At 44.8% G+C, this 18,976-nt stretch overlaps 1 protein-coding gene across 1 annotated transcript; it reads left to right on the top strand.

The window, feature by feature from the left end:
* The first annotated feature begins 1,182 nt into the window (after positions 1–1,182).
* LOC118397126 (gem-associated protein 7-like) lies at positions 1,183–2,673 on the top strand. The gene is made up of 2 exons (XM_035791609.2): positions 1,183–1,351; positions 1,616–2,673. The coding sequence occupies exon 2, from the start codon at positions 1,635–1,637 to the stop codon at positions 2,019–2,021; it is 387 nt and encodes a 128-aa protein (XP_035647502.1). The 5' UTR covers positions 1,183–1,351; positions 1,616–1,634; the 3' UTR covers positions 2,022–2,673.
* The last annotated feature ends 16,303 nt before the right edge of the window (positions 2,674–18,976 follow it).

The raw sequence follows: 18,976 nt of genomic DNA, 5'->3' as shown, positions 1-18,976 counted from the left end.
ATGGTCCTAGGGCTCAGGTCCTCCGAGAGAGAGAAAGAAAGAGAGAAGGAGAGAATTAGAGAACGCACACTTAGATTCACACAGGACACCGAATAGGACAGGAGAAGTACTCCAGATATAACAAACTGACCCTAGCCCCCCGACACATAAACTACTGCAGCATAAATACTGGAGGCTGAGACAGGAGGGGTCAGGAGACACTGTGGCCCCATCTGAGGACACCCCCAGACAGGGCCAAACAGGAAGGATATAACCCCACCCACTTTGCCAAAGCACAGCCCCCACACCACTAGAGGGATATCTTCAACCACCAACTTACCATCCTGAGACAAGGCTGAGTATAGCCCACAAAGATCTCCGCCATGGCACAACCCAAGGGGGGGCGCCAACCCAGACAGGATGACCACATCAGTGAATCAACCCACTCAGGTGACGCACCCCTTCCAGGGACGGCATGAGAGAGCCCCAGTAAGCCAGTGACTCAGCCCCTGTAATAGGGTTAGAGGCAGAGAATCCCAGTGGAAAGAGGGGAACCGGCCAGGCAGAGACAGCAAGGGCGGTTCGTTGCTCCAGAGCCTTTCCGTTCACCTTCCCACTCCTGGGCCAGACTACACTCAATCATATGACCCACTGAAGAGATGAGTCTTCAGTAAAGACTTAAAGGTTGAGACCGAGTTTGCGTCTCTGACATGGGTAGGCAGACCGTTCCATAAAAATGGAGCTCTATAGGAGAAAGCCCTGCCTCCAGCTGTTTGCTTAGAAATTCTAGGGACAATTAGGAGGCCTGCGTCTTGTGACCGTAGCGTACGTGTAGGTATGTACGGCAGGACCAAATCAGAGAGATAGGTAAGGAGCAAGCCCATGTCATGCTTTGTAGGTTAGCAGTAAAACCTTGAAATCAGCCCTTGCTTTGGCATGAAGCCAGTGTAGAGAGGCTAGCACTGGAGTAATATGATCAAATTTTTTGGTTCTAGTCAGGATTCTAGTGGAGCAAGCTCGTTGATCAATCAATCAAGTAGGAGGAGGAATACATATTTTATACAAACACTATAGTAAACAGGATGGCTAAATGCTTTACATGGCCCCCGCAGCCTAACTACAGTCACAGCCTGCCTAACGCCTTGGTGTACGGTGCACATCAACCTTTTGAGTGCTCCCTTATTTATTCGCTAGGCGGCATCAGTGTCAAAGATTGCGTTGAGAGGTCCTCCTGCGGAACCAAAAAAATACACTACATTTTCCGGTCACATTTGTCAGAGGGACAACAAAAATGTACGCGTACTAACTCAAACGGCACTCATAAAACGTACTCCTTTGCCAACTTCAAATATAATCTTCGTACTTTGAGTCGGTAAGTATTTAAGTACGAGTGACTTCCCTTTGCAAGCTATGAACATAAACTAGCTAATGTTAGCTTGTTTTGCTCTACAGCATTGTACTCATACTCTTATAAGACAGCATGCTGGCTAGTTAGCGAATGGGACAACACAGCCAAACTATGGCAGAGCACAGCTAGCTACAGTAGCTAGCTTGTGTCGTTATGAATCTAGTTGCAATTTCTTCAAACATTTTGTGCACATCATGCCAACATCCCTGTCCTACTTTGTGATTGCAGAGAGTGACAAAAAGTCGAAATGAGACCACACGTATCTGTGCTTCGCCTCCCGAGAGGACCTGATCCGAATGGCCGCGGATTCGACCCGAACTCACCCCGTTTCATCGCGCTGTGTCCAACTACTATTTCAGCTTCAACTGAAACAGGGACCGACTCAGTCCAAATTAAAGAAGAGCAGCGTGCACGGTCGGTTTTGAGAGAAAGCTTCCTGAGAACGCTCATAGCCATGACCAACAAGCAGGTGCAATTCAACATGTACGAGAGAGTCAAGGTTGAGGCCAAGTTTGGAGCTTCGGACATTGACGTGCTCAACTTCCAAGTTTCGGAACTGCATACCCCCATTGGGGTGCAGAAAGAAGCTCTGCTCAGATGTCAGGATGTAATTTCATATTCCTTTGATCTCTGAACAGTGCTGTTCACCGATTTGTGATGTTCAGGTGCTGTTCACTTAATTATGATGTTTTTGAACAGATTCGATTTTGAACTGTTATTTTTAATATGATTTCGTTTCACATACAGGGTGTTTTGGGGGAGTCTGATAACTGTTCCATTGCTACACAGGGTGTTCTGTCTTGCTGAATATGTAGCAAGCTGTTTCCATGTATTATTCTGTTACTTTGAGTATGAGGGAGACTTGCCATTGCCATATGTTGTTTTTTTATGTGGCCAGCCAGGTATTGAGAACACTGATATACAAACTTATGATTTTTCATCGTTTCCAATTCATTGTACCTCCACTGGAGGGAGCTGTCAGCACTGTCTTTGCAACAGACATGTCAGGGGGCTCTTTACTGACACTCAGCAGCTCTCGGCTGTCCAGTCCATTTCATTAGGAAGAGACGAGGACGCATGTCTGCAGGTGGAATGTGGATTGAATTGTCTGGCAACCTGAAAATCTTGGCATTGTTCCTTGAGTATAGGACAATGTGGTTCTTGTCTTGTTCCTTCTGATAAGATCTGTTGCTGAGATATGTTTTGTTTACCACTGAAGCCTATTACATTGTCAACGGGCATATGCACTTTTATTTTTCTACTTTGAATAAACATTTTGTCACGTGCGTTGAATTTGACAATGTGTTGATTAAGTAGGCCATATGTTGTAGATTAAGGTGTTGGTAATATCGACGTTATCGTATTCCTTCCACTGAATGAAATATTAACTTTCAGTGGTCACTGGTTGTCCTATAGTTTCAAATGAATCTTATTATTTTGATAGGACCCTGACACGTTGGCCTACGTTCCAGTATTGTGCCAGTCAGCCCAGATGCTATTGCAACCTCTGGTTTTCTAAGGTAATATGGATGAGAAGAAAGTAGACTTGGCCTAATTGAGCTCGACTGCCCACACTTGTTTAATGCACTATAAATGACTTTGTGTTTAACGTCAAAGCTCTTTGCATATGTTGTGTGTGGATCAATGTGACATCTTAGTTTACACATTTGTCAGTTGAAACTCCTTATGAGTGATCAATAGTGTAGAGTTCGTCATCCTCACAAATTGCCCTTATGAAGAGGCATCAGTAATATTTAATCTTCCTAAAAGGTGTGTTTATGTGCGTCTCCAATAAATATTTTTATTGGAATGGCAATAGGCGGTCGGTGTGCAGTGGAGTGTCCCTCTGCTGTTGTGCCTGAATGATACTGACCGCTTTGTGGAGGCAATCATCAATGAGAGGGTGAGTCACAGCCATCCAGCCCCCCCGGGAAGTATGAGTAAAACCCTGTGACGTCATAGGGCCCTTGTCATTGAATCAGGAAGCCCTCAAGGATGACCAATGTTAATTTCATATTCCCAGGCAGTGGCAGCAGTGCTCAACTCCCTCCCAGCCCGCACTCAATGTGCGTGCAAACACGAGTGGTCTGAACGTTAATCTCGTTGCAGTAGTGTATCGGCAACTAAGTGATGATACAGCTAGTTGCTGTGTGTACAGTTTGTTTGTCTCCTTTGAGTGAGAAGAGTGTGATTGGTCACTTTATGATAATCCTATTTTTGTGCTGTGGACTGAGTCTGGTGGTCTGCCTCATTTGTTGCATAGTGGGCACACTGTTTTTCAATGTTATCTACCATTGAGTTTCTCTTTCCTGGATTCTGCTTCTCCCAATGGAAAAACATCCCTGTGCGCCAGTTTTACAAGAGGAGAAGGGCTGTCACGATGGTACAAGGAATCTGCCCTGTCTAACACCATCCAACAGGAAGCACATTCCACTCCTTCCTGTTTGTGGCCCTCTCTTACTTCCTGTCAAGTGTCTCTGATAACTTACAAAAATACATGGCCACATCCAGTTAGTCACACCCTGCCCCTGCCTATAAAATCCTCCATTAAAACTGTTGGACAGTTACTTCTAGGGAATGTAGGTGTTTTCCTTCTATGACTGCCTCATAAGGGGTTCACGGATTCAGTTTTTGGTTTAGCAGAGCTGGGGTTGAGAAATTACAATTATTACTCATTACTGGTTAACATAAGGCATGAGGTCGAGGACTCTGTGCATAGAGATACAGTACCAGTCAAAAGTTTGGACACACCTACTCATTCAAAGATTTCTTTATTTTTGACTTTTTTCTACATTGTAGAATAATAGTGAAGACAAAACTATGAAATAATACATATGGAATCATGTAGTAACCTAAAAAGTGTTCAACAAATGAAAATATATTTTATATTCTTCAAATCGCCACCTTTTGCCTTGATGACAGCTTTGCATACTCTTGGCATTCTCTCAAACAGCTTCATGAGGTAGTCACCTGGAATACATTTCAATTAACAGGTGTGCCTTAAAAGTTAATTTCCTTCTAAATGTGTTTGAGCTAGTCAGTTGTGTTGTGACAAGGTAGGGGGTGGAATCATGTAGGAACCAAAAGTGTATTTTATATTATTCAAATAGCCACCCTTTTCCTTGATGAAAGGTTTGCACACTATTGGCATTCTCTCAACCAGCTTCACCTGGAATGCTTTTCCAAAAGTCTTCAATGAGATCCCATATATGCTGAGCACTTGTTGGCTGCTTTTCCTTCACTCTGCAGTCCAACTCATCCCAAACCATCTCAATTGTGTTGAGGTCGGGTGATTGTGGAGGCCAGGTCATATGATGCAGCACTAAATCACTCTCATTCTTGGTCAAATAACCCTTACACAGCCTGTTGAAAAACAAATGATAGTCCCACTAAACACAAATCAGATGGGATGGCGTATTGCTGCAGATTGCTGTGGTAGCAATGCTGGTTAAGTGTGCCTTGAATTCTAAATAAATAATTGACAGTGTCACCAGAAAAGCACCATCACACCACCTCCACCATGTTTCCCAGTGGGAACTACATATGTGGAGATCATCCGTTCACCTACTCTGCGTCTCACAAAGACACTGCAGTTGGAACCAAAAATCTCATATTTGGACTAATCACACCAAAGGACAGATGTTCATTGCTCGTGTTTCTTGGCCCAAGCAAGTCTCTTCTTATGGGTGTCCTTTAGTAGTGGTTTCTTTGCAACAATTTGACCATGAAGGCCTGATTCATGCAGTCTCTAAACAGTTGATGTTGAGATGTGTCTGTTACTTGAATTGAAGCATTTATTTGGGCTGCAATTTCTGAGGCTGGTAACTAATGAACTTAGCCTCTGCAGCAGAGGTAACTCTGGGTCTTCCTTTCCTGTGGCGGTCCTCATGAGAGCCAGTTTCGTCATAGCGCTTGATGGTTTTTGCGACTGCACTTGAAGAAATGTTCAAAGTAGTTCAAATGTTCCAGATTGGCTGACCATGTCTTAAAGTAATGGTGGACTGTCGTTTCTTCTTGCTTATTTGAGCTGTTCTTGCCATAATATGGACTTGGTCTTTTACCAATGAGCCAGCAGTCAGATGAGGAATTCACACACCTAATTGAAGAGTCAATGGAACCTGAAACAGATCGGTTTCACCTTGCTGAGTTCTTGTGAAACCCTTTCAGCAGCTTCAGGAACACATCAGTGCCACAGCCTCACCATCCCCATCACAGCTCTTTGTCCACGCATTCCTATAGCCATTACTGACAATGGGCTGTGTAACTGTTTTAAAGCTGTTAGGACATCCACGATGTTGTGGCTCCTTCACCTACATAACATCAGTGTCGTAGTGGAAAGAAACACGTTGGTATAACAGTCCTACATGATACAACCATGAGAGGGGGAAAGGATCCGTTTCCTCTTTCCCCACTTCAAAATACAGAGGCAGATACATGGGTATACAGTACATTTGGAAAGTATTCAGACCCCTTGACTTTATCCACAGCCTTATTCTAAAATGTATTAAATTAGTATTTTTTTCCTCATCAATCTAAACACAATACCCCATAATAACAAAGCAAAAAAAGGTTTTTAGAATTGTTTGCAAATGTATAAATAAAATAAAAACTGAAATATGACATTTACATAAGTATTCAGACCCTTAATCAGTACATAGTTGAAGCACATTTGGCAGAGATTACAGCCTCAAGTATTCTTGGGTATGACGCTACTTGGCACACTTGTTTTTGGGGAGTTTCTCCCATTCTTCTCTGCAGATCCTCTCAAGTCCTGTCAGGTTGGATGGGGAGCGTCGCTGCACAGCTATTTTCAGGTCTCTCCAGAGATGTTTGATTGTGGTCAAGTCCAGGCTCTGGCTGGGCCACTCAAGGACATTCAGAGACTTGTCCCAACGCAACTCCTGTGTTGTTTTGGCTGTGTGCTTAGGGCCATTGTCCTGTTGGAGGGTGAAACTTCGGCCCCAGTTTGGTCCTGAATGCTCTGGAGCAGGTTTTCATCAAGAATCTCTCTGTACTTTTCTCTCTTTATCTGTCCCTCGATCCTGACTAGTCTCCCAGTCACTGCTGCTGAAAAACATCCCCCCAGCATGATGCTGCCACCACCATGCTACACCGTAGGGATGGTGCCAGGTTTCTTCCAGACGTATTGCTTGGCATTCAGGCCAAAGACTTCAATCTTGGATTTATCAGACCAGAGAATCTTGTCAGCTCCCTGACCAAGGGCGATCTCCCCCCGAATGCTGAGTTTGGCTGGGCGGCGCAGCTCTAGGAAGTGTCTTGGTGGTTCTAAACTTCTTCCATTTAAGAATGATGGAGGCCATTTTCGAATAAGGCTGTATCACAATAAAATGTTGAAAAGTAAAGGGATCTGAATACTTTCCGAATGCGCTGTTAATCTTGGCTCTGAAAGGACCAACGCCTGTCCTATTGTGGGGCCTGGATCATGCTCTCTCCAGTCTCCGGCCTCTTGTTTCGTCTTTCGAGAGGCAAGCGGTTTGTGATCAAACAACTGGAGAAGAGGTGCTACCTAAAACATGTGCTTTATGTGGATGGAAAGCATGACAGTTTCTCCATGGAAAAAGCCCTGCACTTACATGAAATAATATGAAAACACAGTGGTGATTGGGTCACAGCGCCCTCCATCAGACATGTTGTTGTTTGGTTTCTCCATACAGGAGATTAAGACGGTGGCTCCTTGGGCCACTGGGGATGTTGACTGGAATGTGCCCATTGTGGCGCTATGCAGTAGTCAGAGCAGAGCAGAACGAGGGGGGACTGACTGAGTCACGGGCAGGCGGCATGCCCCAGGTTTGTTTGACTAGCCTGTGAGGGAATGTTGGAGGAGCTCCAGTGATTGTGAGGGCCAGGCGCTCCATGTGGCAGGCTCACTTCCCCGGCTCAAGTGGCCAGGGAGATAAAGACCAAGGCAGGGGACCATGCCAGCAGAGAGACCCAGGCAAGTAGACGTCTGGGCCCCAAACCCAAACAAACCCACTTATTTCATACCAGGAGGCCTCAAGCCTGCTCATTTATATTATACTATATAATACTATATCTGTGTAAAATATGTGTTCCTGAACCAAACATATCCCGGGAAATATTTAATCTATTAGTGTTGTCTGAGTATGTTTGCTATGTATATGAAACATGTTCATAAATTAAAATTCCAACTTTTCTTTCTTCCCGAGGTTTGAGCGTGTTGACAGACAGTCTATGGTTTGAGCATATCAGCTGCTGGTTGACTGCTTTCCAACACATCATAGTAAAGTGGGGGAACGTAGTTTTGCTTCCTGAGTGACCTAATAGGGAAGGACGGAAGGGGGGTCGCATGTACTCTGTCTAGACAGAAAAACACGAAGAAGGGGGTTCGCTAATTAGTCAGAGATTAAAGTTATCTTACTTTATCTACATCAAAGCCTAGAGAGCCCTAACTGTCCCACTCCCATTCCCACAGGCCTAAACACAGGAAGATGCTGCTAATGACTATGATGCTGATGACCCACCAACAGAGCTCCCAACTGATGATTGGATCGCTTTACAAGCTATGAAGTTCATTCCTCAGCCAATCAGGGGAAGGCAGGAAAGCAAAGCTGCCATTTTGGTATGTTTGTGGATAAGCATAATGTCAATGGGTCCATCCAACCCTCCAAACGGGTTAAATGGAGTCATCCATATTGATATCAGCGACACAGGCTTTTAGGATGTTCATAGGCCAAGGGAAGATAAAAATGTTTCATATTTCCAGTCAAGTTGGGACCTTCCTTGGGCTCCCAACCACTCCTGAACCTCATTGCAGACATCCAGGCCAAGGAACTACAGGTCCAACAGTATTAACAGACCATTCCAGGCTGCTAGGATCTCACTGCAATAATCCTTTAATTAGACAATAACAGGAAGTAGACAGGCAATATCTGAGAAGCAGTTTCCTGTTGGAGCTCGGTGTGGGCAAGGGCCCAGGCCTGACCCTGCTATGCCAAGGCCTCTTATTTCAACATCTTGTTATGTTGAATAACATTCCTGTTCGATGAGCAAGAACGCATTAGACATTCTTGCATTCCCTTAAATGACCGAATCTGGTTATTTTAACAGAGGTGCAAAGGAGATGTGTGTTAATTTATCTCCAAGGGAAAGCGCCCTGGCACTGAGAAGTGGCAGTCTCATAAAGCTATCAGGGACAGAATCACATACATTTAAAGGTTGTGGTCATTAACGCTGCGCTGCACTGATCTTCAGACGATCCCACAAGAACGGAAGGGAGGACGGTTCCCGACACTCAGTCCCCTCCTCCTCCCTCCAACGCCCCCTCATCCTCCAGTACTTGCTACACTACAGGAGAGTTATTCTCCCCTCTACTCTCCTTCCTGTACTCATCTTTTTCTTTTATCATCAAAAGCGCATTTTCAGGAGGTAGACCTAATTGCTTATAATTTATCTCACACACATACTCAAGCCCACCAGCCCCCTCCCTGGACCAGACTGCCATCTCAATCTACAATATATATATATATCTATATACACACAAAAGTATGTGGACACCCCTAAAGATTTGTGGATTTGGCTATTTCAGCCACACCCGTTGCTGACAGCTGTATAAACTCGAGCACACAGCCATGCAATCTCCATAGATGGTATGGGGGCAGTAGGTAGCCTAGTGGTTGGAGCGTCTGGAAGCAACGTCAGCACAAGAACTGTTCATTGGGAGATTCATGAAATGGGTTTCCATGGCCGAGCAGCAGCATACAATCCTAAAATGACCATGAGCAATGCCAAGCGCCGGCTGGAACGGTGTAAAGCTCGCCGCCATTGGACTCTGGAGCAGTGGAAACACGTTCTATGGAGTGATGAAGAATCATGCTTCACCATCTGGCAGTCAGACGGACAAATCTTGGTTTGAGGGATGCAAGGAGAACGCTACCTGCCCTAATACACAGTGCCAACTGTAATGTTTGGAGGAGGAGGAATAATAGTCCAGGGCTGTTTTTCATGGTTTGGGTTTGGCCCCTTAGTTTCAGTGAAGGGAAATCTTAACGCTACAGCATACAATGACATTCTAAATTATTCTGTGCTTCCAACTTTGTGGCAACAATTTGGGGAAGGCCCTTTCCTGTTTCAGCATGACAATGCCCCTGTGCACAAGCGAGGTCCAAACAGAAATAGTTTGTTGAGATCAGTGTGGAAGAGCCTTGACCTGAACCCCATTGAACACCTTTGGGATGAATTGGAATGCCGACTGTGAGCCAGCCGTAATCGCCCAACATCAGTGCCAGACCTCACTAATGCTCTTGTGGCTGAATGGAGGCAAGTCCCCGCAGAAATGTTCCAACATCTGGTGGAAAGCCTTCCCAGAAGAGTGGAGGCTGCTGTAGCAGCAAAGGGGGGACCAACTCCATATTAATGCCCATGATTTTGGAATGAGATGTTCGACAAGCCGGTGTCCTCAATCTTTTGGTCATGTAGTGTGTGTCTTTCTCGTTCACTTCCTCTGGCCTCTCTCTCTCTCTCTCTCTCTCTCTCTCTCTCTCTCTCTCTCTCTCTTTCCCTCTTTTCATGAGGCTTAATTTACTATCTGCCCATTAGCGAGCGACTGATTTAGGTATCGCCGTCCCCTCCTCCACCTCTTCCCACTCTTCTTATCATCCTTCTCCTCCCTCTGTCAAATTGGGGTTGCCAACCTTCGTCACGCAGGCCGGTGAATCATCAGTGGGCTCATTCGGGGCCCAGGGTGGGACGCCGCGGTTACTTCCGTCCCCTCCGAAATTACCAGGGGAACTCAACCTTGTCTGCTCTCTACTGTCTCATCACTCTGTCGCAGGGAGAGTTGGAGAGAGGGAGGCTGAGAGGGGGAGATTAATAGAGGGAGGCTGAGATGGGGAGAGGGCAGACTCAAAACCACTTGGTCAATATGAAGTGAATCAAACCACGTTACACTGTCATTTTGAAAGAGCCATTATGTTGATAATGTGGTCTGTCACTAGAGAATGGAGAAAGAGAGAGGGACGAGTGGGAAGGAGAATGAGGAAGAGACTTTATAATTGAGTCTTTATAATTGATATGATCATGATCTATCATTGTTATACTGTTTTAATGTGGTACGCCTTTATATGTCTAAGTGAGTGCTGATGCTATTACTCTGTTCATCCCACTCAGAGCAGCTGTTTCTCATTCCAGGCCTATCCAGGCTTTCTGCACTGCTTGGCCTGGTCTGTTTAGTGCTAGAAGAAATGCCCCCCATAACCCCCACCCCATGGTCTTCTACCCCTGTCACTCAGAGCTCATAGTTTGGCATCGGATAGTGTGTGTGTGTGTGTGTTTACAGGGGAGGGCAGGGGGGGCGGGTCATTTTTGGCGGGGTCCCAGAGCACGTCTCCCTGGCCGCTTATTTACTGATGATATCTTAGAGCTGGAATCTGGGTAAACACTGAACCTAGATAACGAGGAGATGACATCTTCCTCCATCCTAGCCCCCACTGCCTTCTACCCTCCAGCCAACCTCCTCTGCACCTCCACGCCCCCTCATAATCACCCCCCATTCACCTCCTAACTGAGAATGTCGCCGGAGGGGATGGCTGCCGTTTTACAGGCTCCTATCCAACTGCTATTTTGTTCGTTGGGCTGCCTTCTGAAAATTAAACCTCCACTACCATCTGTTCTATTGGCCAACGTGCAATCATTGGAAAACAAAATGGATGATATACGGTCAAGACTATCCAACCAACGTGACATTAAAAACTGTAATATCTTATGTTTCACTGAGTCGTGGCTGAACGACGACACGGATAATATAGAGCTGGCAGGATTTTCCATGCATCTGCAGGGCAGAGAAGCTACGTCTGGTAAGACGTATTTTTGTCAATAACAGCTGGTGCACAATGTCTAATATTAAAGAAGTCTCGAGGTATTGCTCGCCTGAGGTAGAGTACCTTATGATAAGCTGTAGACCACGCTATCTACCAAGAGAGTTCTCATTTATATTATTCGTAGCCGTCTATTTACCACCACAGACCGATGCCGGCAGCAAGACCGCACTCAATGAACTGTATAAGGCCACAAGCAAACAAGAAAATATTCATCCAGAAGTGGTGCACTTAGTGGCCAGGGACTTTAATGCAGGCAAAGTTAAAACCATTTTACCTCATTTCTACCAGCATGTCACATGTGCAACCAGATGGGGAAAAAAACTCTAGACAACCTTTACTCCACACACAGAGACACATACCATTTAGTAAATCTGACCATAATTCTATCCTCCTGATTCCTGCTTACAAGCAAAAACTAAAGCAGGAAGTAGTAGTGACTTGCTCAATACGGAAGTGGTCAGATGACATGGATAATACGCTACAGGACTGTTTTGCTAGCACAAACGCATTGAGGAGTATACCACCTCAGTCATCGGCTTTATCATTAAGTGTATTGACGACGTCCCCACAGTGACCGTATGTACATATCCCAACCAGAAGCTATGGATTACAGACAACATCCGCATCGAGCTAAAGACTAGAGCTGCCGCTTTCAAGGAGTGGGACACTAATCCGGACGCTTATAAGAAATCCCGCTACGCTCTCAGACGAAACATCAAACAAGCAAAGCATCAATACAGGATTAAGATTGAATCCTACTACACTGGCACTGACGCTCGTCGGATGTGGCAGGGCTTGAAAACTATTACGGACTACAAAGGGAAACCCAGCCTCAAGCTGCCCAGTGACGCAAGCCTACCAGATGAGCTAAATGCATTTTATGCTCTCTTCAAGGCAAGCAAAACTGAAGCATGCATGAGAGCACCAGCTGTTCCGGACAACTGTGTGATAACACTCTGTAGCCTATGTGAGCAAGACCTTTAAACAGGTCAACATTCACAAAGCCGCGGGGCCAGACGGATTACCAGGACGTGTACTCAAAGCATGTGCTGTCCAACTGGCAAGTGTCTTCACTGACATTTTCAACCTGTCCCTGACCGAGTCTGTAGTATCTACATGTTTCAAGCAGGCCACCATAGTCCCTGTGCCCAAGGAAGCAAAGGTAACCTGCCTAAATGATTACCGCCCCGTAGCACTCACGACAGTAACCATGAAGTGCTTTGAAATGCTGGTCATGGCTCACATCAACATCATCATCCCGGATACCCTAGACCCACTCCAATTCGCATACCGCCCCAACAGATCCACAGATGACGCAATTTCAATCACACTCCACACTGCCCTTTCCCACCTGTACAAAAAGAACACATGTGAGAATGCTGTTCATTGACTACAGCTCAGCATTCAACACCATAGTGCCCACAAAGCTCATCACTAAGCTAAGGACCCTTGGACTAAACACCTCCCTCTGCAACTGGATCCTGGACTTCTTAACAGGCCGCCCCTAGGTGGTAAGAGTAGGCATCAACATGTCTGCCACACTGATCCTCAACGTTGGGGCCCCTCAGGGATGTGTGCTTAGTCCCCTCCTACACTCACTGTTCACTCACAACTGCGTGGTCAAACACGACTTCAACACTATCATTAAGTTTGCTGACGACACAACAGTGGTAGGCCTGATTACCGACAACGATGAGACAGCCTATAGGGAGGAGGTCAGAGACCTGGCAGTGTGGTGCCAGGACAACAACCTCTCTCTCAATGTGAACAAGACAAAGGAGCTTAGGGGGCACGTGAACACCTTTTCCCCCTCAGGACACTAATAAAGATTTGGCATTGGTCCCCAGATCCTCAAAGTTCTACAGCTGCATCATCAAGAGTGTCCTGACCGGTTGCATCACCACCTGGTATGGCAACTGCTCAGCATCTGACTGTAAGGCGGTACAGAGTGTAGTGCGTACGGCCTAGTACATCACTGGGACCAAGCATCCAAGAGCTACTGTATATACTAGGCGGTATCAGAGGAAAGCCCAAAAAGACTGTCAAAGACTCCAGTCACCCAAGTCATAGACTATTCTCTCTACTACTGCACGGCAGGCAGTACCGGGGCACCAATTCTAGGACAAAAAGTATTCTTTCCTCCCCAATTTCGTGGTATCCAATTGGTAGTTAGTCTTGTCCCATCGCTGCAACTCCCGTACGGACTCGGGAGAAGCGAAGGTTGAGAGTCGTGCGTCCTCCGAAACACAACCCTGCCAAGCCACACTGCTTCTTGACACAATGGCCGCTTAACCCAGAAGCCAGCCGCACCAATGTGTCGGAGGAAACACCGTACACCTGGCGACCGTGTCAACGTGCATTGCGACCAGCCCGCTACAGGAGTCGCTATTGCGCCATGGGACAAGAACATCCTTGCCGGCCAAACCCTCCCCTGACCCGGACGATGCTGGGACAAATGTGCGCCGCCCCATGGGCCTTCCGGTCGTGGCCGGCCGGCCGGCCTGGACTCGAACCAGGATCTCTAGTGGCACAGCTAGCACTGCGATGCAGTAGACCACTGTACCACTCGGGATGCCGACACAAACTATTTACATTGACACCTCCCCCCAATTAGTTTTTACGCTGCTACTACTTGCTGTTTTATTATGTATGCACAGTCACTTTACCACTACTTACATGTACAAATGACCTCGACTAACCTATACCCCCACACATTGACTCGGTTCCGGTACCCCCTGTATAAGCCTCGTTATTTTATTGTGTTACTTTTTATAATTTTTTATTTTAGTTTAATTGGTCAATATTTTATTAACTCTTTCTGGAATCTGCATTGTTGGTTAAGGACTTGTATGTAAGTAAGCATTTCACGGTAAGGTCTACACCTGTTGTATTTGGCGCATGTGACAGTTTGATTTGATTTGACTGGTCCCAAACCTCTACTAATACTCCCCTTCCTCGTAACCTGCCCAGCTCTCCCTCCCTCCCTCCTCAGCCCGAGTGTGTGGTGTAGAACTTCAGTGTCCCTTTCCTGCCACAGCGAAGCTGGACCTCAGCCTGGCCCTGTCCTACCCTGGTGCTCCTCTCCTCCAATTCTGGAGTGCTGATTGGACAGACAGGCAGACAGACATGACCCTGTGACCGCTAGATGAAGCCCTGTGTGGAGGGAAGCTATGGGTCTGGTGGCGTGATGCCACAGGCAACACCTGGCCACATCTGGGAGAGCTAAACTCCTCCTGTGACCCCCGCACATCTGGAGCTAGGGCTCTGACTGAGTGAAATAACACATACACACACACACACATTCTGGAACACATATTCTGAGACGCACACACATACTGTATACAGACACACAGACAGGCATGTACACTCATACTCACACACACGGACACTCTGTATCCAGTGTGTCCTTCAGCCTCATGAGTTGTGAGCTTGGCTGTTGTATTTTATGGATCAGATGAGGCTTGTGTTTTATTTATCCCACAATCTGGGGGAGAAATACGATCACCTGCTCTGTCTTTCTGAGTGGCACTTTTACTACCCACTGGACCCCACTGATACTGCAGGAGCATACATCCCCTGGTCCTCTCTGACCCAGCAGCTTCCCTACAGGCAGCAGAGGCATGTCACTGTCAGTAGAGACATCCTGACATTCTCGACTCTCAAATTTGCAGAATTGGGGTGAAAAGTATATTTTCATCCTGGTTGCTTTTTATGTTTCATCTGTCAGGATGAACCACAACAAGGACTGTATGCTGTGTCCAGTGATGGCAGAGGAGGCTCGGGGACTGTTCTTAACCACTGCCAAGATGTGGTGGAGTTATCTAAGGAGGAGCGACGTTTGGAGGAACTGACCGTCAGAAAAGCAGGTCTGGTGTGGTGCACTGATGAAGAGCTCCAGGAATGTTTGTCTCCCGGACTTTCCATCATCCGAACCCAACTAGAGACATTCCATCTCCATCTTCATCATCTCAATTTAAATGTGTTGTTTGTTTGCTTTTAATGCGCTTTGAGATTATTTTTTGTAATGAAAAGAACTATACAATTTCAATAAATTATTTTTAATAGAGGAATCTGAGACCATGCCCCATATCCACGAAACCTCTGAGTAGAAGTGCTGATCTAAGATGAATACCATTATATGGACAGGTGGAGGAGACCTGATCCGAGATCAGTACTCCTACTCTGGAAAGCTTTGGGGTCGTTCCATTTGATTTCAATCATTTTTGACTGCAATCCTTTTAATTTGAACAAAACTTCCCATACATGTTAGAAGTGGTCAGACAGTGACTTTTTGGACCTAGAAGTGCCCAAAGTTGACCCTTTTTGCATACCCTGCCATACCATGAGACATCCATGTCTTCATCAATGGAAAATGGAAATGGTTGCGTTTAAAATAATTTAAAAGCTTTAAAAAAGGGTTGTCATACTATTTTATAGTTTATTTAAATAAAAAAAATGGAATAAAAATTGTTATTTTTTATTAATGGCAATTATTTAAAAACAATTTTTGCATATGTTGTAGATTAGTCCCTATTTACATAATCTGAGGTGTTTGTGTTGTGCTACAAAGATGGTTGGAGGTCCACCCATCAGAGAATGTTGACTTGCATGGGAATATCAGTTTTAAATTACACTGCCAATTTTCCATAGAAACCTATTGAAATCATAGAAATATAGATAATAGAATAGATATTCGCATTTAAATTGACATTCAACGTTGGGTGGGCCGAAGGCCATCTTTGTGGTAGTAATTGGAAGTTAAATTTTACATTAAAGTACAATTTACATGGTGTATAATTCTGTGAATTATATTTCTATAATTGAAATGACAACCACCCTGTATTAAAGAGCGTGCTCTGTCTCAACTGATGGCAGGCAAACACATTAATCTCAGATTATAAATTAGGGTTTAAACTACAACATATGCGAAAATGAAACAAATCTGAGTTTATACGTTTTTAGATAATTGATGTTAAAGGTTAAAAAAATTATATTTTTTATTAAAAAACATATTTTTTAAAGAAATGATTTAATTGTTTAACAACCCTGTTTGTAAACTTTTAAATTATATCAAACTCGCCCGTTAATCTTTTCCAGTGATGAAAACATGGATGTCTCATGGTATCGTGGGGTATGCAAAATGGGTGGACTTTGATCTCCTGAATGTTTTGGCATTCAGGTCCACAAAGTTACTTTCTGACCACTTCTACCATGGGCAAATATGTATGGAAGGTTTCGTTCAAATCAAAAGTGAAATGGTCAAAAAGTGATTAAAATCAAATGAAACAACCATTTGTGAAAACGGGCTCTAGTGTAGGGAGCCCATATGTGACAAGGACAAGAGGAATATCATGTCTTGCTCCAGACTGGCAACCAGGCTACGACACAACCATAGAACTAAACATAGAGTTAAAGGGATAGTTCACCCAAATGAAAAAACAGATATCTGGCTGTACTGTACATCTATGGGTCTGTAACTAATTATACTGGCACTGTATGTGGAAGGTCATACTTTATGACACCGCTGAACTTTCATCGAACCCTGAGTTGGATGGATGACGCTACTCAGGTGAGCTCTTGCCCCTCCCTTGCCCTCTGTACCATTTAAAGGTCAAATGAGGGGGCGAACCATCTTCCAAAGAACTGCTAATTTTGCCTTTTTGGGAACCTTGTTGTTCTTATTTGTGCATTCTTCTCATCTATATACAGAATCAGTCAAACTTTTGGACACACCTACTCATTCAATGTTTTTTTGTTGTCGTTGTAGAATAGTAGTGAAGACATCAAAACTATGAAATAACACATATGGAATCATGTAGTAACCAAAATAGTTTTAAACAAATCAAAATATATTTCATATTTGAGATAGCAACCCTTTGACTTGATGACAGCTTTGCACACTGTTGGCATTCTCTCAACCAGATTCATGAGGAAGTCACCTGGAATGCATTTCACTTAACAGGTGTTATATGTTAAATGTTCCTTCTTAAAGCGTTTGAGCCAATCAGTTGTGTTGTGACAAGTTAGGGTTGGTATACAGAAGATAGACCAATTTGGTAAAAGATCACGTCCATATTATGGCAAGAACAGCTCAAATAAGCAAAGAGAAACGACAGTCCATCATTACTTTAAGACATTAAAAACTTTGAAAGTTTCTTCAAGTGCAGTCGCAAAAACCATCAAGCGCTATGATGACACTGGCGCTCATGAAGACTGCCACAGGAAAGGAAGACCCAGAGTTTCCTCTGCTGCAGAGGATACGTTCATTAGAGTTAGCTAGCCTCAGAAATTGCAGCCCAAATAAATGCTTCACAGAGTTCAAGTAACCGACACATTTCAACATCAACTGTTCAGAGGAGACTGCGTGAACCAGGCGTTCATGGACATTAGACCGGTGGAAATTTGTCCTTTGGTCTGATGAGTCCAAATTTGAGGGTTTTGGTTCCAACCACTGTGTCTTTGTGAAACACGGAGTAGGTGAACGGATGATCTCTGCATGTGTGGTTCCCACAGTGAAGCATGTAGGAGGAGGTGTGATGGTGTGGGGGTGCTTTGCTGGTGAGACTGTAAGTGATTTATTTAGAATTCTAGGCACACTTAAACAGCATGGCTACCACCGCATTCTGCAGTGATATGCCATCCCATCTGGTTTATGCTTATTGGGACCATCATTTGTTTTTCAACAGGACAATGACCCAAAACACACCTACAGGCTGTGTAAGGGCTGTTTGAGCAAGCAGGAGAGTGATGGTGCTGCATCAGATGACCTGGCTTCCAAAATCACCCAACCTCAACCAAATTGAGATGTTTGGGATAAGTTGGACCGCAGAGTGAAGGAAAAGCCAACAAGTGCTCAGCATATGTGGGAACTCCTTCAAGACTGTTGGAAAAACATTCCTCATGAAGCTGGTTGAGAGAATGCCAAGAGTGTGCAAAGCTGTCATCAAGGAAAAAGGTGGCTACTTTGAAGAATCTAAAATGATATTTTCATTTGTTGAACACTTATTAGGTTACTACATGATTCCATATGTATTAATTCATAGTTTTGATGTCTTCACTATTTCAAAATGTAGGAAATAGTCAAAATAAAGAAAAACCCTTGAATGAGTGGGTGTGTCAAAACCTTTGACTGGTACTGTATAGCGTTTCCCTTGTCCCGCTACAAGGCCACCTGATTCAGTCCCAACCACCACTCCTACTCAAAGAACTCTTCAACCTGTGCTTCTCTCTCTCTCTCTCTCTCTCACACACACACACACACACACTGTTTTCTCTCATCCCAATCCCCCCACTTCTGTACATTCTTCTCCCTGCTCCCAGCCCTGTTCTACTGTAAACTGTTTACACACAATGCGAGTGGTTGTCGTGACAACGGACCAGGCTCGGGGCGAGTTGCAGGTGTTCCTGTTTGGGTTTGAGGGAGCCCTCAAGTTTCTTTTTTTAAAGAACATTCCGCTAGTTTGGGTTCTGGGCTCTTATTTATTTATTTCAGATGGCCCGTCAAACAGACAGGTTTATATCAACACAGAGGACCAGCTTCCTGTTATTACAGACCCCCCTTCCTCCAGCCCCTCCACACACACACACTACTCAAATATATACTATAAGGAAATGCACACACAACTCCATGAATTGAGGCATGGGCATCACATTGTGCACATAGGCTGTGCAAACACAAGCACTCACACACAAACACGCATTCTACATGTGCTCACACACACACAGAGAGAGA

This window comes from Oncorhynchus keta, chromosome 18, assembly GCF_023373465.1.
Source record: "Oncorhynchus keta strain PuntledgeMale-10-30-2019 chromosome 18, Oket_V2, whole genome shotgun sequence".
Lineage (NCBI taxonomy): Eukaryota > Metazoa > Chordata > Actinopteri > Salmoniformes > Salmonidae > Oncorhynchus > Oncorhynchus keta.
The sequence above is the reverse complement of the archived record's forward strand: the minus strand, read 5'-3'. Positions and strand labels throughout refer to the sequence as shown.

What these genes read in the sequence shown, in the direction of transcription:
- LOC118397126 (XM_035791609.2), top strand. Translation starts at nt 1,635, where the DNA reads ATGAGACCACACGTATCTGTGCTTCGCCTCCCGAGAGGACCTGATCCG.